The sequence below is a fragment of the Heptranchias perlo genome, chromosome 5 (genome assembly GCF_035084215.1).
Source record: "Heptranchias perlo isolate sHepPer1 chromosome 5, sHepPer1.hap1, whole genome shotgun sequence".
Taxonomy (NCBI): domain Eukaryota; kingdom Metazoa; phylum Chordata; class Chondrichthyes; order Hexanchiformes; family Hexanchidae; genus Heptranchias; species Heptranchias perlo.
This window is the reverse complement of record NC_090329.1, coordinates 103931885-103954947: the sequence shown is the minus strand read 5'-3', so window position 1 is coordinate 103954947 and position 23063 is coordinate 103931885. Positions and strand designations below refer to the sequence as shown.

At 40.1% G+C, this 23063-nt stretch overlaps 1 protein-coding gene across 2 annotated transcripts in view; it reads left to right on the top strand.

The window, feature by feature from the left end:
• Positions 1 to 23063, top strand: part of ascc3 (activating signal cointegrator 1 complex subunit 3) — a 599461-nt gene that overhangs the window by 341853 nt on the left and 234545 nt on the right. For both annotated transcript variants that reach the window (XM_067984949.1, XM_067984950.1), the window contains exon 15: positions 21390 to 21581. In XM_067984949.1, the coding sequence (XP_067841050.1) occupies positions 21390 to 21581 (192 nt within the window). The remainder of the gene's footprint in view (positions 1 to 21389; positions 21582 to 23063) is intronic.

Here is a 23063-nt window from a genome sequence, read left to right as displayed (position 1 = left end):
ACAGCATACTCTGTGGACCTCCCCAAAGATCCTGCTGGAGAGATGTACTGTTCTGACAAAGTATGAGATCTGTACTTTGCATTGCTTGGAGAGATGAATAATGGTGTTCTTAGATTGGACATTACCAAAGTTGTTGCATTTTGCATCCGAAAAAAACTAACTGGATACCAACGGTGTTTTTAATCCCCCATGCCTGATTAACCTTAAAGTCATTGTTACTTTGTTTGAAATGAATCAAGTAGAGTTTCTGTTTAATTCTGAAGGTGAAAGTTTAATATTCACGAGGTTACAGTTACTATTACAAAACGCACACATTAGCTCTAAGATCATTAAAACTGAAGCATTACTATTAGTAATCTATAACCTTGTATCTTTCCCAGTGTGTTCCCAGACTCTCCTGAAGGTGATGATTGATGCTGGATAGTAGTTTCATGGACACTGGCAGGTCTTCAGTACCTTGCTCAAGTGTCAATTCTGTGTTTGGAAATGATTAAACCACGAAGGAATGACTCCAAATCTGTCATCACCTGATGTCCACACATATGCTCGCTGTCTAGGAACAATCCATGGATAATAAGTGGGAACTCTGGATGATTTCTTTTTTTGTCCCTCCCTAGCTAAGAGATACTGAAGCCAATTGTGGCATTCCCATCACTGCCCTGGCTGAGGATGAACTAACTCAACACAAACCAGGGATTGAACCAGGGACCTTCATGGTCTGTATGACTCCGTATCAATGATTGTGTTGTTTTCAGTCCAAAAATCAAAACCTTAATCCTTAACATTTAACCCTCTGAGGACTTCAGTAACTTTTTTAAATGGCAAATGTCAGAATATGTCAAGGGTAGTTGAAGTATGATGATGGGCTGTACGTATTGCTAAGAGAGTACACTTTTTCCCTGTGATTTGCATAATAGTCTTGAAAAATCTAGGTAAAATATTTCTGTGCAAATCAGATGAAGCTAAGGCCCTTGCTGGAGAAACATTGCTCAGATTCATAAAGAGGAAGACAAAAATCTGGCATGTAGAGGACTGTGTAACTGGCCAAACAGAAATGAGGTTAAGAGTTGGGGTCAGAAGTAAGTGAAGGGAAAGAAGAATTGGCTGCCATCCAAGAATTGCTGGAGCTTCCTATCATTTCTACCTGAAAGGAGGAAGAATTTTTTTTATTGAAGTGGCTAATGAAATGAAGGATGATATCGAACGGAGGATAGAAGCTATGATACAGACATAGAGTTGATGCTGTGAAGAGAAAGGTTGAAAGTTTATATGTAGTGGTTCATGTTGGAGAAGGTGGACTATATGAAACGTGGAATGGTCAGTGGAGTGTTGAATATTAATGATATCATTGATTGTGAGTGAATTTGAAAAAGGTAAGGTAACAAGTTTAGCTGGAATCCACACGGAGACAGGGACTGAGAAAAGCGATAACTTGCCAAAACTTGCAAATACTGTCATGAAGCAGGGAAAGGAACAATTATGGTGAACAGGATGGAAGAGACAAACAAAGGTCTTTGACAGAAAAGAACAGAGCTTCTTTCTGGCTGGCATTCCTGGAAGTGGATGGCAGTGAAGCAAACAGTACAAAAAAAAAACTGGAAATATGAAATAAAAGCAGAAAATGCTGGAAGTAAACAGCAGCTCCTTCAGCATTTGTAAAGAGAAAAGATAGGTTAACATTTCAGGTATGGACCCTTCCATTGTGCTCTGGTAATAGATCTATCTTATATTGTTTGGCAATCAGATAAGGCAGTTCTCAGATTATACTCAAAGTTTCTATTTTAAAGTTACCTGAGTTTCATTTGTCTCAGGAAATCATGATTGAAATTTTATTCATCACTACCTGCTACTTCTCTAAAACTTTGTAAGAATATTTGCCAATTACAGTACTGAGTAACTTTGAGATAACTGAATGTTTTTCAATCTTTTTGGATGATCATGATCTGCCAGGAAAAAAGCTGAGATTCATTCTTTTTGTGCCCTGGTCATATGTTGGCTGTCAAAGGAGCAAGTTTGATGTGATGAATGGCCTTCTCTGTAATTTCTTAGATTCTACAAGTTTTGTTGTTTATTATAGACATAACCCTCAATGATGTTGTCAGCATACATTATTTGAACAAAAATTAACAATGCTAATTTTTAAAATTTGAAAAATGCTGTAGATAAGACCATTCTTTAAACAAACTTCTACAAGTACAGTTGCTGGGTATCTCCTCGGGTTCTTCCGATCGGCTGCCTTTGGCAGAAGATCAATGGAAACGGCATAGAAACCACAATAAAACGCCTTTCTGCCAAAGTTACGGCGGCCGATCATGAGAACCCCCAAGGAAATTCTTGATACATATATTTAGTATGCAATATTCCTCGTTCTGGCCCAACAAGGAAGGAGGCATTGCAGGACTTGGTTCTAGGGAACAAGGTGGGCCAAGTTGAGCAAGTGTCAGTGGGGGGGAGTATTTAGGGAGCAGCAATCATAGTATGACAAGGTTTAGAATAACTATGGAAAAGGACACGGACCACTCTAAAGTAAAAATACTCAATTGGAGGAGGGCCAATTTCAATAGGATGAGAACAGATCTGGCCCAGGTAAATTGAAATCAAAGATTGGCAGGCAAAACTGTAATTGAACAGTGGGCGGCCTTTAAGGAGGAGATGGTTTGGGTACAGTCTAGGCACATTCCCACAAGGGAAAAAGGTAGGGCAACTAAAGCCAGAGCTCCCTGGATGAAGAGATAGTGAGTAAGATGAAACAGAAAAAAGGGATGTACGACAGATGTCAGGTTGATAACACAAGTGAGAACCAGGCAGAATATAGAAAATTCAGAGAAGTGAAAAAGAAAATAAGAGGGGCAAGGAGAGAGTATGAGAATAGACTGGCGGCCAACATAAAAGGGAATCCAAAAGTCTTCTACAGGCATTTAAACAGTAAACGGGTAATAAGAGGAGGGGTAGGGTCGATTAGGGACCATAAAGGAGATCTACTCATGGAGGCAGCGGGGATGCATCTGTCTTTACCAAAGAAGATGATGCTGCCAGAGTAAAGAAAGATATGGTTGAGATACTGGATGGGCTAAAAATTGATAAAGGAGAGGTACTTGAAAGGCTAGCTGTACTTAAAGTAGATAAGTCACCCGGTCCGGATGGGGTACATCCTAGATTGCTGAGGGAAGTAAGGGTGGAAATTGCGGAGGTACTGGCCATAATCTTCCAAACATCCGTAGATATGGGGGTGATGCCAGAGGACTGGAGAATTGCATATGTTACATCCTTGTTCAAAAAAGGGTGTAAGGATAAACCCAGCAACTATAGGCCAGTTAGTTTAACCTCAGTGGTGGGGAAACTTTTAGAACGATAATCTGGGACAGAATTAACTGTCATTTGAACGAGTGTGGATTGATTAGGGAAAGCCAGCACGGATTTGTTAAAGGCAAATTGTGTTTAACTAACCTGATAGAGTTTTTTGATGAGGTAACAGAGAGGGTAGATGAGGGCAATGCAGTTGATGTGGTGTGTGTGGACTTTCAAAAGGCATTTGATAAAGTGCCGCATGGTAGGTTTATAATCAAGATTGCAGCCCATGGAATAAAGGGGGCAGGAGCAACATGGATACAGAATTGGCTAAGTAACAGGAAACAGAGAGTAGTGGTGAACGGTTGTTTTTCGGACTGGAGGGAGGTGCACAGTGGTGTTCCCACAAAACTTGGAAGGGTAGTAACCATTGAGGAGGATAGTGATAGATTTCAAGAGGATATAGACAAGCTGGTGGCATGGGCAAACATGTGGCAGATGAAATTTATAGCAGAAAAATGCGAAGTGATACATTTTGGTAGGAAGAATGAGGAGGCACAATTCCAAAAGGGCTACAGGAACAGAGAGATCTGGGGGTATACGTGCACAAATCGTTGAAGGTGGTCGGGCAGGTTGAGAAAGCAGTTAAAAAAGCATACGGGATCCTGGGCTGTATAAATAGAGGCATAGAGTGCAAAAGTATGGAAGTCATGATGAACATTTATAAAACACTGGTTAGACCACAACTGGAGTATTGTGTCCAGTTCTGGGCACCGCAGTTTAGGAAAGATGTGAAGGCCTTAGAGAGGGTACAGAAGAGATGTACTAGAATGATTCAAGGGATGAGGAACTTCAGTTATATGGATAGACTGGAGAAGCTGCGGTTGTTCTCCTTGGAACAGAGACGATTGAGAGGAGATTTGATAGAGGTATTCAAAATCATGAAGGGTCTAGACAGAGTAGATAGAGAGAAATTGTTCCCATTGGCGGAAAGGTCAAGAATCAGAGGATTGGCAAAAGAGCCAAAGGTGACGTGAGGAAAAACTTTTTTACACAACGAGTGGTTCGGATCTGAGATGTACTGGCTGAGGGGGTGGTGGAGGTAGATTCAATCGTGGCCTTCAGAAGGGAACTTGATAAGTACCTGAGAGGAAAAAAATTGCAGGGCTACGGGGATAGGTTGGGGGAGTGGGACTAGCTGCATTGCTCTTGCATACAGCCAGCGCGTACTCGATGGGCCGAATGGCCTCCTTCCGTGCTGTAACCTTTCTGTGATTCCGTATAAATGTGGTGTTTATTTTACAATGGAGGCAGCTAGGCAATGCACTTATGACTTGAGTACTTGTGAATTATTTAGTCTCCCTTGCTTATGGGATCCCTGCTCGACACCAAGGTACAGAGAAGTCTCTGCCCAGACACTTAATTTTCCGTAAAAATTGAGGATGACTTTTACAGTACCTTTAACCAGCTTCAGATTGCGTATGCTGCAAGCCAAGGGACTGATTTATTTCACTTTATTGTGTATGGAATTTGACAACCGAATTTGCCTTTTTATTACAAATTCTACACCCGATTGTAGCCTGTAACTAGAAGATTGGTTTTCTAGCAATGGTTATATTGATTCTGATAAATAGTTTGGTACAAGAGGTGATATAGTCTTGCCTACAATGTAATCTGACAAAGATAAAGCAAACAAGCTCTTAGCTCTCACAGATTATAGGAGCGGCCATTGTTTGAGGACAAAAAAGTTCAGTGATTTTCCTCCTTTGCTTGGAGAACAACCTGGCCTTTTCTCTGCATGTTGTCTACCCATGAAAATGTGGCTAAGGTTTGGAAATTGATATTGTGGGGAAATCACACATGGAAAAATGCATAACATCCTAGAATGACCTCTACATGAAGAACCTAGAGCTGAGATTCAGTTCTTGTACTGTTGAAACTGACCCTGAACATGATGGACCGGGTCAGACATGGCTGAACAGATGTTAATTTATTAATCTCTTTAAAGATATTTTATTGACAGGTTGCTAACATGAGTAAAATATCTGTGGGCACATAAATATTATATCAGTTAGTACTACAATAAGGTTTTGGTTGTAGTTGCTCACTTTCAAATTACAACTAAAGTTTTGGTTACTGTGGTGCTCAAATTCAAACTACATCTGTGTAACTGTGCTAAAACTTCCTAAAGATATGTCAAATGGCAGTTTCCCTTGAAAATTAAATTATGCTGCAGATTTGAAGAATTAAAAATAAGATTAAAGAACCTCTGCCATGTGTTTGGTGTGTCGGGCACAATCCAACTGCTGTACTACCAACTCTTTTACTATTGACAGAACATTCCAATATAGAATAAAGAAAAATTACCAAGGGATCAATTAAGCAAAAGTAACTATACACTATTAAGATTAAGCAAGAAAATATTCTGTACTTTTGGTCTTTGTCTATTATAGAGCTGATTTCAAAATTAGAAGGTGTAATAGTGTGTTGTGAAGTTTGTTGAAATGGAGGAATGAGAAAGAACCTTTGTCTTTTACTCCGTGAAGGATTTGTGTGAATTAGCTTCACAAGTTCTTTTGAAACTATTAAGCTCTCTCCTGTGCAGTATTCTGTTGATGTGACCCATGCGGCTTTACATTTTATTGTGGAGATGCCGGTAATGGACTGGGGTGGACAAATGTAAGGAGTCTTACAACACCAGGTTATAGTCGATATAGTTTAAAATGCTGCTTCATTTTATTGTCTGTTTGCCAACTTTGGTGCCATGAGAGTATTTGCGGCAATGGGTGGACTGGTTAGAAGTAATCTATTGTGATAAAAACCCTTCCATTCCCCACTCTAATAAAAATTCACAATACACCTAACCAGTCTTAGAAACATTTGCAAAATATATAAAATATATGTATTGATGGGGAGGAGCAGCAGTGGCAGGAATGCAAGGTAGTTTAAATGATTATGGGCTGGAGTAGTAGCAGTTTTGTGTCTGAGGACAGAATGGTTTTAATGCTGGACTTGTTCGATTTGTCTAGGTTTTGCATTCTAGAATTTCTGAATCTCATTAACCAGTTCATAAGATACAGTACTAGAGGCTAGGATGCCACATCCGAGGCTTCGGAATATTAAGAGATATTGTTCTAACTTAATGCTGGGTATCAAGAGAATCACTCCATTTATAGACTGAAAACATTACAAGTCAACTGAATTTGCTCAATTCTACTAGATTGCCAACCCAATAGCAAGTTATTATAATTGAGAAGTTGCAAAGGCTTCTCATTTACTATAAGTCTATAGTTTCCACAGGCTTTGACATCGTCAGCTTTGTAGTTATTTGGATCTGACTTTGATCCCATCTTATGAATAAGTATATTGTTGCTTTCCGTTCATTCAGATAAAGTAATATCTGTTGACAGTGCCAGTTGAAATAGGTAAGAGAAGGGAGCAACTAATTTTTTAGAATTACATAGAAATTATAACATGGAAACAGCCCATTTAGTCCAACAAGTTTGTGTTTGTCCTCTGCATGAGCGTTAGCTCTAAACCCATGCACCTACTCTGTTCCCATATTCTTTTATTCCCATTTCCGTCAATCAACTATGTAACCTATTCTTAAATGTTGACATGGACTCTGCTTCAATTGCTGACTCTGGCAGTGCATTTCACAGCCTCACAACACTCTATGTAAAAGAAAAGTTTGTCCTGCTATCCATCCTAAATCTCTTACACTTAATTTTATATGTCTTTGTTCTAAACACCTCAAACACTGGAAGGGGCCTGTTTCTATCTACATTATCCTATCCCTTCATAATTTTAAACGTCCCTATCAAATTACTCCTTAATCTCCTCTGTTGTAAATAGGCTTTTGAGAACCTGAGTAGCTATTCGATCTGCATCTTTATTGGATTAACCCTTTCAAGAGTATGACCAACTTTCTTGTCCCTGCTCTCAATTTGGCTGATTTAAATTATTGCACCACTGGACTTTCTGGTACTTAACCTTGGATTTCAGTTGACTTTTCAACAAATATGTTGTTCACCAGCCATATATTAACTGCAGAAATGCTAGATTTTCTGCTAGGAGACAAAACTCATGCCAGATAAGTAAAAACACTGTATAATTGGTAGCTGTGAACTTATTTGTGACTTTTCATGAGTGAAATACAGTTTAAAATTCCATTTCAAACTATGATTTTACTTTTATAATATTTAATATAAAACATCACATTGTTGTTTTTATTTGAAAAATATTCTCGAACACACACACACACACACACACACACACACACACGTAATGTCTCCTTCAGGAGGATTGAGTTATTTTGCTTCAGGTGCTTTTACCTCCAGCACCTGGGACTGGGAGCTTAGAAACCCAGTGGCACTGGCAACTCTAAGGAACCTTACAACACCAGGTTATAGTCCAACAATTTTATTTTAAAATCACAAGCTTTCGGAGATTATCCCCTTCGTCAGGTGAGTGAGTGAATAAGAGCACCCCAGTCCATCACTGGCATCTCCACAACACTGGCAACTCAGTTGAGGGGCTATGTCCTTTTTTCACTTGAAGTCAACAATAGTTTTTATTAATTAAATTAAAGTTGGCATTGTTCTCTCTTTCCTCCATCCTCCACCCAAATTGGTCATACTACTTATTGCTTAAATTCCTCAAATAACCGTGTGCATTATAGTTGTTTAAGAAAAATAGCTCCTTTTGTAATGTTTCTATTTGTTTAATTACATTAGTAAGGAAGAGAACTTCTACTTTCCCTCTATCCCATTACTGTCATCATGGGTGTTGATTCTGAAACATTGGGCTCGATTTTAGCACCCGCGATCGGGTGCGTTCGTGGCGGGGGTGGGGGGGTGGCTACGAAAATCGGGGATTCCCGCAGCAGGTCAGGAGCCCGGCTCCAACCCGCCCCATTTCCGGGTTCCTCACTGACGCGCTGACATGCGCGTGCAGCCCCCGCATGTGGGACTCCCGCCGGCAATTAAAGCCGGCGGGGTGCCACTTAAAGTAATTGAACAGGTACTTCAGGTTGTTTACAGACCTGATTGACCTGTTATTTTAGCAGGGATGGGATTTTGCAACTGACTGAGACTGTTTCCCGTACTGGGGGAAATACTCCCAGTTCAAATGGACGTGTTGCAGCCATCAGCTTGTGGCAGCTGCAAAGGTCCATTTGACAGGTGGGGGTGGGGGGGGAGACCCTCACTCATTGCAGGAGGCCACTCTGTCACTTTGGACAAAGTTTGGCCTCCACCACCCTCCTCCTAACAACAAAATTCACCAACTTGCACACTTACCCAGACACATGTACCTACCTTGCGGACCCCCTCAGATGTACATCTTCCAGATGGGGCCCGCCGTAGCTGCAGTCATGACCTCCTCGGAGGGCGAACAGCATCACCAGCCTCGACGGCCACGCCGTCCACCTCTGACACGGGAGCTCCACAACACAGTGCTGTGACACATCCACCTGCACAGCAGGAGGGAGGGCAACTGCAGAGAGAGATGCGTCACAGAGGGCACTACCCTCGTCACAGGGTCCACAGACTGAGGCTCAGCTTCCTGGACCTCTCTGAGCAGCAGTGCACACGGAGGCTCAGAGTCACTTGACATGTAGTCGTGGACATCTGCAGCCTCCTTCATGTCGAGCTGCTCCCGGCTGGCCCGAGCACCATCTTCTTACCTGTCGCTGTCAAAGTCACCACTGCCCTCAACAACTTCTCCTCCGCATCCTTCCAGGGTGCCACCGGGGACATCGCCGACGTCTCTGTCGTCTGCACAAAAGAGCCCTGCAAGTACACCTACAGCCACTCTGCAGTGACACAAAGGGTAGCATCAGTTGTGGGTCTTCATAGTGATCCTCAGGAAAGGGCATTATTGCACAAACCAGACAAGATTCGCAGTAGTGGTGCCAATATAATATGTAATGTAAGTTGATCAGAAATTAAATATAAGTAAAAACCAGGACAAACCCTCAAACACCCTTGTGCATCCCCTTCATGCTCACGGCACATTTGCCTTACGCTTCCTACTGCACATATTGATGCATGCCCTGTGGCTGCAGCACAGGTAGTGGCAGGTTGAGTGAGGCTGACCGTGAAAGAGATGCATGAGAGGGTGAGTACGAGATAGATTGTATGAGGATTGGGTTGAGTGGTAGTGGCGGGATGAGTACTGGGGAGGTGAGTAAGTGCAGGTAAGATGAGGATGAGGTTTGAGTGGGTGTGAGGGGTGATGTGACAGAGTAGTGTTGGCAGTGCAGAAGGAGATGTGGGGTGGGGGCGATGATGTGGCAGACGGAGTGTAGGGGAATGAGTAAGTGTACTCACTTTGGCTGACCTACTTAGGTCATTGCAGCGCCTCCTGCACTGTATGCAGGTGCGCGATATGTTGATGGTGCAGGTGAACTCCTCTGCCACCTCGAGCCAGGCCTTCTTGGTGGCAGAGTCAGGCCACTTCCCGCCCGCCCGCCGGGGGGAAGATCTCTGTCCTCCCTCTCCTCCTCACCCCATCCAATAAGAGCTGGAGTGAGGCATCATTAAACCTGGGAGCAGCCTTCCCCCTGGGCTGCTCCATGCTGTAATTTTTCCTATTTCTTGCAGCATCAGTCAGTGGAGGACTGCCCCTTTAAATAGAGCTCCTCCAACTGACAGACCTTACTGCGCATGCGCAGTCCGCCCGCCGCGCAGCTTAGCAGCGGGGAAACCGGAACAACAGGTAAGTGGATCCAATCAGCCTGCGATTGCGCGCGGGGCAGACTGATTTCACCGGGCGCGTTACCTACGCGCCCAGTCGTCCCCCCCACCGCCATGGTAATATCGGGCCCATTGTCAGGTAACATTTTGAATATTGCATGTGCATTGGATCAAAATGAGTCTTTCCAGTTTTTTAGTGAAACTAATTGCCTGTTCTATAATGGATTTTCCCTATCTCCTAGAAGACTGAAAATTGGCACTGATCATCTGGCTGCCTCACAAAATGTACCTCTAGTCAACTAGTTGTACAACATGTTGTGACATTCATGCACAAATCTTCACTTGGAACTACCTGCCTGTACAATATTATGTCAATATTAATAGTTTTGTAGGAATTGGGAAAATCTCCTTTTTGGCATCTCTGTGAAAATGCATTGTTGGCGCTGGATGTTTAAAAGAAAAGAGGTAAATAACAATTCTTTTATTTTTTTTACACTTCAAGTATGTAGGTAATGTAGCAAGAAAAATCAGGACATTCATGTGATTCTGGGTTTTCTGTGCTGACCATTATTAAATTAATGAAAATAAAGTCCATCATTATCGTCTTAGAAGTAAGATTATAAAATATTTCAAAACCTGATATGAATTCAGCACTACCAATTTGGTAATTCAATCACGTTCATCATTTCTCTTGCAGAAAAAATGAGCAGGTTATGCTGTACATACTTGTGACTGTTCCTTAAGATATTGTGACTTACCGAGGTAGTGCTGTAAGGTGCTCCTATTCAGACCAGGCTCATCAAAGATTTGCAATCAAATATCTTATGAGCTCTGCTAGCACTCGGAATATTATTTAGGTCAAGTCTCATTTGGTTTCACTTTATTCATCGTTGATGCATGAGTGTTCTCGCTCTGTCAAATGAGTTCCAGAAAGATTGAAAGTGATTGCTATTCCTTAGACACTTCACTAGTTCATCTGAGGTAGAAAAGCATAAATAAGGTTAGAGAAATGAAGTTTGCCACCACAACATAGTGGTCATACCTAAGAATTTAATGAGAAAAGTCTGTTACAAAATCAGAAATTGAAGCTGAAGTGTTGCAGCCTAGTCAAGAAAATGTTTTTTCTTTCATTTTTGCTAAAGGTCGAGTTCAGTTCTGACCTAGTACTATTGTGTCTCTCCAGTTAAGAATAGATGGGCTAACATGCTTATTAGCAAGTGCCTAAATTCCCCAGACACCCAGGTGGCATTTGAATACATGAAACCTCTGTGTGATTATGCTGAAAGTGCCACGATGACTAACTCTTCCTGGCCTCTAGATATTAGACAATAATATCTCCATGCCCTAGCCTGGTTCGCTCTGAAAACAGTCTGTTACCTATAGTGATAATAGGCCATTTTCCAAACTCAAAAGAGGCTAGCAAAACTCACCCAATAGCCTTTGTGGATTAATTCCTCTCTCAGACCATATAGTCGCCTGGAGATGCATTGGGCATACAAACGGAGAAATAAAGGCATGCGAGACAATGGAGTGGGAGAATTTGAAAGCAGAAGCATTGGAAGGGAATGGATGAAAATTGTGACATGAGCAAGAGGGAAAATGTTCAGTCTGACATCATCATCTGTTACTTTTCTACTAAATTAAATTCCAGACATCAAATACTACTTAATATTATTATGTTTCCTTGGTGTACATATATGTGTGTATCTATACGGAGGCTTTAGATGAAACTCGAGCAGAAGGCTGCTTTTGAATGCTGGCAATTGACCCTTAGACTGCTACCAGGTATAAGAAAACTCTAGTCTCTTTGGGCCTGGTTTTTACCTCATACTCTGTGGTGCTAAAACAAAAACTTATTATAGTAAAGCTACTTGTATATTGGTAGTAGCTTACTGTACCTCTGTTCATAACCAACTAAAATAAATGCTTAAATATTAAATAAAAATAAAATTTAAACTCTTCTAATCACCCTGTCTTCCTGTTCCATTCCTCAGTCCTTTTTTCCTATTTACTTTCCTTTCTATCGTTACTAATTTAACTATTTACCTAATTTCTAACCTTGAGTTCATTGTAACCAGACAATACCCTGCTGGGGTTTTTAAAACTTTTTTAAAATTCTTAAGTTAACGCTTAACTTTGCTTCGGGGTCCCAGCTTTTCACTTTTTTTGAGGTGGGGTTGTTGGGGGGGGTGGTAAGTGGTGGTAAGACTCATGATGGAAAAATTGACATTTGGCTCAAACTAATTTTGAAGATTTTTTTTTAAAGGCAGCTGAATGCCAGATTAACATTGATATGTGTAAAAATGCGTAGGACTGCTGCAGTGGCCACAGTCATCCTTGTAATTGTTTCTAAATTCACAGGTCAAATCTTAAACTTGAGTAAATTTAATTATGATTCTGACCATAAAGATAGTTCAGTAACACTGAGAATTGAACTACTGTTGCTTAGACTCCGAGGTTGTGGGTTTGAACCCCACTTTGCTCAGTTCCAAATCGGAAGAAGAAAGGGACTTTGAGTCTTAGTGAAAGTTAGAGAAGGTTAAAAAGATGGATTTTCAGAAGGTCTTTGAAGGCAGGAGAGCAGTGGAGAGGCAGAGGGGCTTAGTAAGGAAGTTTGAGAAGGTAGAACTGAGGCAGTCAAAGTTTATGCCACCTGTGGTGGAATGGGGGTGGGAGAGTGGAGATGTACAAAAGTCAGAGAGAGATGTGCGATGGTCTAGGTTGCAAAGCTAGGCAGGATGAGGCTGTGGAGGAATTTTTACACTAGGATGAAGATTTTAAGTTTGGTTTATTGGAGGACAGAGACCCAGTGTAGGTCAGTGAGGTCTGAGGGGAGTGGGGGGGGGGGGGGGGTAAAGGGCAAGTGGAATTTAGGGCAGTACAGGATGCAGCGTTTTGAATGTGTTGGAGCTTATGGAGATCAGGAGGTCAGCAAGGAGGTTGGGAAGTGTGGATGATGGTTTTGCTGGCAGTAGGAGGGGGGTGGAGTATATTAAATATATATGGCATTATAAGCACCAGTGCTTATTGTGGCACAGAAAAGATCATAATTTTCTGTTCTTTTAATTAAAAAAAAGTGTTTTGGACCTGTAGTTTGATTTTTTTTTTAAACTGCATAATGGAAAAATCAACCAAACTTTATTTTAATAATCTTCTAACATGATGCTAAAGGGGCTATCAACTTGCATGTACCCTTTAACATAATGTTAACAGTTTCTTGTGTGTCAAAGTTATGCACACTCATTTGTTTCTCCACGCTTTTATAGTCCTACTATTTACAGTACACTTTCACTGTCCTTGTGCCCAAAATGTATTACTACATATTTATTTACATCTACCATCTATCTGCTCATTCTGCTAACCTATCTGTGTTCTCCAGAAATCTCTTCTATTCTTCCTCACCATTTGTCAAGCCTTCTAATTTGTATCATCAGCAAACTTTGATATCATTGTTCTTGTGCCCGTGCTCAAATCATTTATAAATCTAGAAAACAAATTCAATCCCAACACTGACTACATGGGTACACCACCATCCACATCTCTCCAATTTACCCCTATTTTTTCTTTTCTATCCTCAAGCCACCCCTTTATCCATATGCTGGCATCCCCTTTAATGTCATGTGCTTCCATTTTTTAAAATTAGTGTATTATGTGACACTCTATCAAGGCCTTCTGGAAATCCTTATATAACATCCATTGCATTGCTTTTATCTCTGCACTCTATAATTTCCTCAAAAAATTCAATTGAATTTGTCACGCACAAACTGCCCTTTACTGATTGGTCCTACTTAGCCCATGCCTTTCTATGAGGACTACAGAACTTCTTGAGCACATATGAAAGATCAGTAACTTGCGAGCGTAGATTATAGACCACCAGAAAGTGGAACTGTTTAGTTCTGTGGTTGCACTGGCAGTTATTGTTCACAGGAGCTGCATGCTCTTTCTTTCTCGGTAGACTTCACTAGATGCTAAGCTGATCTCTTCCCTTCCCAGCCTGAGAATGCTGAGGCAATTTGTAGCACTTTCACCATCATACTGGTTGAAACTGACTAATGCAGCACAGACTACGGACCAACCATACCACTTCTGATTTTCACAGTATAGTGAAACAATTATTCACATTGAATAAACAAATTCCAAGCAAGTAAGGGTGCTTGCTTCTCAGTGTAATATAACAAATATTAATACATAGATGGTCACTCACACATACTGTATTCTCAGCTCTCCTGAAGTTTGTGCTTATCAAAGCGAGGGACGTTAGTATTGGGGCATGTAACCTTTTCCACTTTTGTCACCTAGTCTCGAGATTAAGCACTCCCACCTCATGTATAGCCTGGACCAAATGCAAAGAAAAGCCCTCTCTCCTCTGCCATAGTAGAACTGTGCAATTTAACCCCCAACCTCAGAAGAAGGCCCCTATTTTGCCAGTGTGACATTCCCATTTCTAACTCAATCATCCTTTTATGTCTTCCTGAGTGAGACTGCCATGGCACTATTTCGAAGAAGAGCAGGGGAGATCTCCCTGGTGTCCTGGCCAATATTTATCCCTCAACCAACATCACTGAAACAGATATCTCATCATTGCTGTTTGTTGGGTCTAGCTGTGCACAAATTGGCTGTCGTGTTTCCTACATTACAACAGTGACTACATTTCAAAAGTACCTCATTGGCTGTAAAGCACTTTGGGATGTGCTGAGGTCGTGAAGGTGCTATATAAATGCCCATCTTTCTTTCTTTGGGGGTGTTTTTTGATATTTTTCTTGCAAAATTATTTTCCTTCATACATTCATGAGATATTTCTACATGAGGTGTTGATTTGCTGGCATTCTGATGGGCAAATGCATTCACAAAAGGGGGGTGATACATTTCATGAAATGCATTACATGCTCTGCTAAATGTGTTTCGAAATGTACCATGGTAAAGCCATGAATCTCTTTCTTTGATTGAATTCTGAGGTGGCATGGGAACTGAATTTAATGGTAATTAAATGGTAACGTTTCAGATGAAAAAGCAGCATGACCCATTTTTCTTCTCAAAACGCAAATGGATTCTATATGAAAGAGCTCTGAAAGGCAGCCTTAATGCATTTCATATTCAGTTGTTATATAAGTGCAAGGTAATTGAATAGCTGAGACTTGTTGGCATACATCGCTGAAGCAATTTGATGTCATCGCATTGGTACTTTGCAAAATTGTTTTTAATAAATGGGAATATGCTATCTATACTAAATTGTGACGAACTTGAAGTGTAGCCCTATTTAGAATTATATTCTATATTTAAAATAATTTGAAACTTGCTGTTACAGTTTTGGGTGCTTGGTACCATCCTGTCTCTCAACAGTCTGAACAGTAGTTCCCAAAGGTAAATTTTATGAATTTATGCTCCTGGCACACAGCTTCAATTGCCTAGAGTGCGTATCAGGAATTTGGGCATGGAGGTCAGAAAGCTCCACAGGATTTTTCATCCATTATGTGAGGCTCGCTGACCTCTGTGCCCAAATTCCCACAGACTGAGCACAAGGAATGCAAACTTGTAAAAATGTACCTGCATAAGTGGACCTTTTCCCACTATGATCCAAAAGCTGCACTTATTCTTTAGTCTAGCTTTGCAGAGGCATATACCCAAGTGCTAATGATTACCCTATTTGGAGTAATCTTTTTATTGATTTAATGTATTCTTGCTCTTGCATGACAAAATTCTCTTCAAAGTGACAGGTATTTATTTACATGTCAGGTGATTGCAGACTAAATCAACTGCTATCTTGATTTGCAGATAAATACTAATATGAAGCACAATAATCAGAATATCCATAATGGGTCAATGACACTAAGTAATAATGGCTCCTAGTTGAATTCCAATGGGGAATATTCTACCAGTTGAATTCAAGAGCTTGTTGAGATCTCCACTGAACTTTCCACTCGTGTTCCTTCTAAGCTCCAAGAAACCCATTATACATGTTTGCCCTCCTCCATACATCCCAAAATGTGTTGCTGTATAATTTCCTAGGACTTAAACTGTGACTCCTTGCTTCCTTCAATTTTTCCTTCTAGTTTTCACATTTTTCAAACCCAAGCTTGCCAAGAAATTACAACCCTCTCAATACAATTGGTCAACTTACAGAGGCACATTGCTTGTTGTGTCATCTCTCAGAAAAGCAACTTTTGATTAGCATTTTAACCACCTTCCACCTGACTTTGGATTCACAACCCAGCCTGGAACTGTCTTGAGAAAGTAATCTTATTAAAGTAAGCTTTAGCACAAAAAATGTTTTAAAAATAACTCATACCTAGATGCTTTGAGTGAAAAAAATGGCCAAAGAATCCTGAAAGGTGACCAAGAACTACAGTTGGCTGTAGTATCCCATGTCAAATGATGGGGGGGAAAGTCACTCAGGCTTCCCTCTCCTGAATATTATCTGGTAATTCCCACTGTGATGTTAGTATATGTGGTGAGAATAACATTAGACTCACCTGTGATGCTTTCTACTTCCAAAGATAGCCACATATGAAATGTTCAAGAGATTTCCTACCATCCCTGGAAATATTTACAGCATCAGTTGCTGCCCTCAGAAAGGAAGGAAATTGGGAAGAAAAAGATACTGAAACTTATTATTTAGCTGCAGATCAATATTTATGGAAACGTGGAAAGATCACAATATTTTTTTAAAATTGAAATGAGAAACAAATATTAAAAATGTAATTCAACTGAATCATTAAAATACAAATTAAAATAAGATGCAATAATTTGAAAAGTGAAAGAATTGGGTGGTTTACAGTAGTATCTGGATACAATGCAGTTTGAGGTGGTAGCATGTGGTTTAGAGACGAGATCCTCCATTTCAACCGTTGAAAGTATAAACCTTAGGGAGGGAAAGAGGAGAGAGAAATAAACAGAGAGTTTCCCTGAGCTGCTTTCATGCAACTCCTAGCAGCAGGTTACCTCCTCACCCGAGGGTAGTACCTGCTGAGGAAAAGACTAAGAAAGGGAAAAACTATCTTTACATTTAAAGAAAGATGGATTGGTTCACAGTAAAATGAAAGTTACTCCCTAAAAGAAAACACCACAAAATAATTGCATTTCAAATTAAATAATACAGCAATTAAAAATTAAACAAGCCACAAACAAAAGCAAAGAAAATAAAAATAGAACTATGGTGCTTACAGTAGAAGTAATTTAAATGTACCACAAGATGGTGCCATTCAGCTCTTCGAACATTTTTTTTGTGTAGAAATCTCTGTAGTCCCGGTTAGAGGGAGAATCCATGTCATGATTCTCAAATTGGGCCTCAGCCTCACTATCATACTAATATTCCAGCTAATGCTGCAAATGGTCACAGATCTTTTTTTTTTAAATTCACCGAAATGTAAATGTCACATCAGACTGAATCCCCAGTACAGTTTTATAAAGGTATCCAAACACTTTCTGGGCATCCAGGAAATTTAAACTCAGAATTCAAAACTTCTTAAACCATGTACATTCTTGGAAGTCTTAAAACCAAATGCACTCTTGTGTGTAATTCAAATTATTTTAGTGACTTTAGTTTTCTTATATCATCAGGGCATAAATTTAATATCACCACCAAAAGAGCAAAGGCATTCAGGAGAATTATTTTTTATGCAAAGAGTAGTTAGGACATGCAATGCCCTACCAGAAACAGTGGTGGAAGCAGAATCCTTAAATATTTTTTAAAAGGGAAGTGGATAAATAATCAAAGAAAAGTTTCAAGGATTTTTGGAACTAAGAGCACAGAGAAACAGCACAAATGTGATGGGCTAAATGGCCTCTTTCTGTGTTGTAAAATCCTTTGTTTCTAGAACAATGGTGCTGATCAGTAGACTGAGATGTAGTAAGGATGACTTCAAGCTTCTTTATAGAATCATTGATCTTTAGTCGAGGAATAGCCCCATATTTACATTCTCTATTTTGCAAACAGGAACTAGGGCTTCCTGATTAGTGCCTTTGGTGTTACTCAGCTGCAGGATTGAGCCTCAATACAATCATAAGTGCATTCCAGAATCACCAATAATACTGGCAACTCAATGGAAATGAAGTGGGGAGCAGAGTGATAGATGAGAATAGGGAAAGAATAAAGCGGGTGAAAGTTAAATGAAAATAAAAATCTAGAAAGGAGGAAGCTAAATTTACTGCAGATCGCCAGCTAAGCCTTCTAGCTCCTTCCTTCAATCATTGATGGCATTCCACAACAAATCTGGTGAGTGCATTTTGCAACTAAGAACAAAGTTCACATTTTGGTATTGTATAAATAATAAAGACTAATTTTTTGACTCTGTTCTGGAGAGAACCAGGATGATGATTTTCTGCAACAAAAACAGAAAACACTGGAGATACTCAGTAGGTCACATAGCATCTGTCAAGAAAACACAAGCAGTTGACATTTCAGATATAAAACCTTTCAAACCTGACCTGCGGAGTATCTACAGCATTCTCTGTAAATGACTACAAAAATGAGATCTTAAAAAAAAATGTAAAAGAATAAGAAGTGATGGGAAAAATTAAAAATAAATGGAAAGAAGAGTCTGCTAATGACCACATAGTTCTGTAATGCCTCCACTTAGCCTATACCTGGTGCCAAAATATACGTCAATGAAAATAATTGCAGACAATGTAAATGCGGCCAATGCGGGTGTCAGTGGTTACGATGCAAGGTGCTGGAATTAAGAAACGCAATCCTTTATAACAACAATAATTTTTTATATACAATATTGTTAATTCCAAACTGCATGTTAACTGTAGCCATGTGATTTATATCAATTAGTGTTAATTGTATTCAGGTGGTGCGTATCAATTGGGGACTCTCTTGTATCCATTTATATGAGTGCTTATCTAGGGGGTGCACAGTGGGTAATGTAGATCTCTGTGAATAAAGGCTTGGAAGCAACTGAAGACTTGATTCTAGTATTCTATCCTTCACCACCTGGCTATCCAATTTATTGGTTAATTTTTACAATTGATGCATTCACCCCAGATCCCCCTCCTAAACGGAGACACTTTGAAATACTACAAAAAAACATTATTATTGAAGTAAACCAAGATTGTCATAATCCTAATCCTTCAGAATGGCCAGTTTTTTTGTCCTTTCTTCATTGCTGTTAACAATATTGTCATTGATTTCCAATATGCACTTTCAGAGCAACTGATACCAAAGTAGTTAAACCATAATGGAAGGTCTGCATCTGTTGCCTGAATGCGTGCATGTGTGTTCGCAGTGCAAAAACATACAGGTGGTAGCTGACTTCTGACTTATAGCAGTGCTTCGTTTAGGTGTGCTCGCAGGTTTCATTAAAGAATATTGTAAATGGTTGGTCTATGAACACATGACTTTCCCCATTAAAAATGACAATGTGCAAAGCAAACTTTTCAATATTTTGCTAAACATGCCAGAGATATATTAAAGTAGCATCACTGAAACCTATTGTGGAGTTATCTATTGTCTGGATTGCCCTTAGCTTCCATCCAAAGAAAACAAATGCGTAGAAGGCACATAGGCATAACCATTTTTTTTTCTTTTAAATAGCAAGTGACCTTCCATTTCATTCATAATTTTAATTTAGATGTAATTTTGCTTACAAAAAAATATATTGTTACTTGCATCATTAGTCTCTCTGATTACAAGAGTAAAGTCGCAATGTTTAAACTCTAGTAGGTAACCGTTTACTTTCATAGCTGACTGTGAATATAAATGTTTTTAGTTGTCTCAGATGTTTCCACATATGGTTCCACAGGCCAATATAAGACAGACAGTGCCTTCCATGTGTTTCAGCTCATTACTGTGGAGAAAATGGCTGTTGCGTTTTTCTATATAACTGCCTGAATTTCAGTGGTTCATTTTATGTGATGCACTTTGAGGCGTCTCTGAGAACATAATGAGGTACCATATCAATGCAAGTCTTTCTCTCACGTGTGAAGTTCCTTTGCATTTGTGTTACAGCTAGTTGTTGAAGTTTCCACTGTTAATGTTTGCATCACCTCTTTGCAACTTTGATAATGTAATATAGAATATTCTATTTGTTTCCACTAAATTCCAGTTTCAAAAAGGATGAAAGTTAAGGGTTTGAACATAGAAAATGTATTTTCTTTTAAAGGGCTGTTTATTCTCCACACCCCCCTCCTGAAATTGTGCTGTCCTATACAAAGTAACAATTATAAGACTGTAATATAATCTCCAGTGACTACTAGAAATTAATGCCAATTAGATTGCTGCCTTGAAATTGGTCATGGGTATTCATTATTTTTGTTATAATAGTTACAGATAGTAGGAAAGCTGTTAACACTATACCTTTAGCACATACTTACGTTGTCAAAGTACTTGCATGCTGCAGGGACCTGTTTTTTTTGTGTTAATTAAAATGCCAAAAAATTGATGGCTTTTGCTACAACGAATGCATGGCCAGAGTTCAAGTGAGAAGGTATGTTTAACAGAGGTCTAAAAATTGGCTCATATGATGTAATCAGTTGTGTTTCTACAAAAAGAAAATTTGATTTACTGAAGGGAATATATATGCAATAACAAACTAAAACAGAAATTTCTGGAAATACACAACAGGTCAGCCAGCATCTGACATGACCACACAGACACTGCCTGACCTGTGTACTTCCATTAATTTCTATTTTTATTTCAGGTTTCCAGTATTTGCATATTTTTTTCTTTTCATATATAATCACTCACACAGTAACAGTTGAGTTGTAATGTATTATAAGTTAGTTCAGTTGACAATCTAGCTCGGGATAGTGAACACTGAGTGTTTGCGAATATCATCGGAATTCTGAGATGGTGTTACAACTTTTAATTCAGTCCAATTTAACTGCTGCCTTAGAAACGGTTAAGTACAGAAGTAACCCAATCTTCTATAAAAATAGCAATGGTGCTGAAATGTCCACCAGTTTTTGAATCTGACATTTCCCACAGATATCTGTGACAGTGGTCTTCTGTCACATGTTGGCAGTTGTTGGATTAAAGGGTGCATTAGACATTACCAGGAATTTCTTGGATAGTTCGTATCATGGCTGGAAGGTGCAGACGGGCTTTATAATGTTTTCTAGCTCTCCTTTCCATATGTATGTCCGTGCCCTTTATTAAAATCATTATGCTAATAAATGTAATGTTGCATGTCGATTGGACAAAAGCATATCATCCGTTTTATGAAGCAAGGTCTGCAGATGTATTAGCTGTGGCTTGTAATACCGAATATTGCCATGTTGTATTATCATTTCTCAAAAAGAGTCAATTATAGGACATTCGTTGACTTAATACACAAATTAGAATATTTTATTTTAATAAGAAATATTACTGTGGCAGTAAACTACTTATAGTAAAAAGTTAGTTACATTCAAGGCTAAAACTGACAATGTACTGAACCACTTATTTTTTTGGTAACTCCTCAGATTCAGAAATCCCGGAATAAGCAGTTACGCGAATTGTTCCCAGATGGATTTGGCATTCACCATGCTGGAATGTTGCGCCAGGACCGGAATTTGGTTGCAAACTGCTTTTCTCGAGGACACATCAAAGTGCTGGTCTGCACAGCTACATTGGCCTGGGGCGTCAATCTTCCCGCACATGCTGTCATCATCAAGGTAAAGTCACTAAGCACCAATTTCTATCTGGTTGTATTAAAACTATTGTGGTTCACATAGACCAACACAAGTTGCACCTGTTTATTTTTATGTCTGTAAAATGTTATGGTATTATTCCTTTATTCAATGCGAAGTGTAATATTGTTGATTGCGGAATGGCAGTCAGAAAGATGGGCTAGGGTATGGAGTTTTTGATGGGGCCAGGCAGGATGGCTGCGCAAAGTTCTGGTTCATCCACAACCTGATGATGGACAGGCAAATGGACATCACAGCAGCAATTGTGGAATAGGGGATGGTGGTGGAGTGATAAAGTTGAGTATCATGGACATACATATCGTCAAAAGCTAACCCCATACTTGCAGATAATATTGCCAAAGGGAAACCTATGGATGAGGAATAGGAGAGGGCCATGGATGCAACTTTGGGAAACACTGAAGATGATGGCGTGGTGTGAGAGGAGAAACCAATGCAGGAAATCTGGTTCCAGTGGGATGGGTAGGAATGGAGTCATGTGAAGGTGGTACAGTACCGTGTAGGTTGATCACAAAGCAGAGATGCTTGAAGAGGGCAGTGAGGCAAAGGAGTAAGGGGACAGATCAAGCTGGGACCTGGATATGAGATTAATGCTGCTGCTCTGTGATATGATGTGGAGATGCCGGTGATGGATATGGGTGGGGAATGTGATATGGGTGGGGAATGTAGTAGAATGTGTTGCCAGTTGGGGTGACCCATGAGAAGAAAGGAGTCACCATGAGTGATCCTGGTTTGGTTAAGCCCGGGATGTCAATTCACTTGATCAGGTTGAGGTCTTAAGGCCCTCCCCATTCATTAGCAAGGTAGATGATATTTTGTGGAGAAATATTCTGTGGATTGGTAGTAGAAGGCCCAAAGGGGGTATGTGCAAATGAGTGGTCACGAGGGCCTGGAGTTTCCACTAGGCGTGCAATCGGCAAAATGTGCCCAATACTGCACCCGTTTGGCTGAGGTGAAATTGCACCTAAGCTTCCACACAAACTCATTAGCATAAGCCCAAATGTGAAATCTCCCATGAATCAGCGCAATCAAGCTGCATAATCGATCGTAATTGATTCATGACCGGAACAGAGCCAATGGGGCCTCAAGGTGCAAAGATGGGGTGGTATAATAGGTAAGGAAAAAGAATTCCCCTTCAGAGTAAGGCTGGAGACCGCAAGGTAAACAGCATTTACTTCTCTGTCCTGCAAACTTTTAAAAACTTTGCACAGTAAATTGATTACTGATTCATTATCAATTACTAATGATGATTTCTGCAACAGCAGGGTAGGTCTGTGATGAATTGACTGCTGATGAACGCTGGATTCATGTGATCACAGGTGCCTGTGCACCTAAGAATCTGGGCGCAATTCAATTAACATCCCCCCCCCCCGCCCCCCCCCCCAACAAGCGCAGTTGGCGGAAACTCGTCTTTCTGGGGGCCCAGTTTTGTGGGAGGGAACTAGTTCG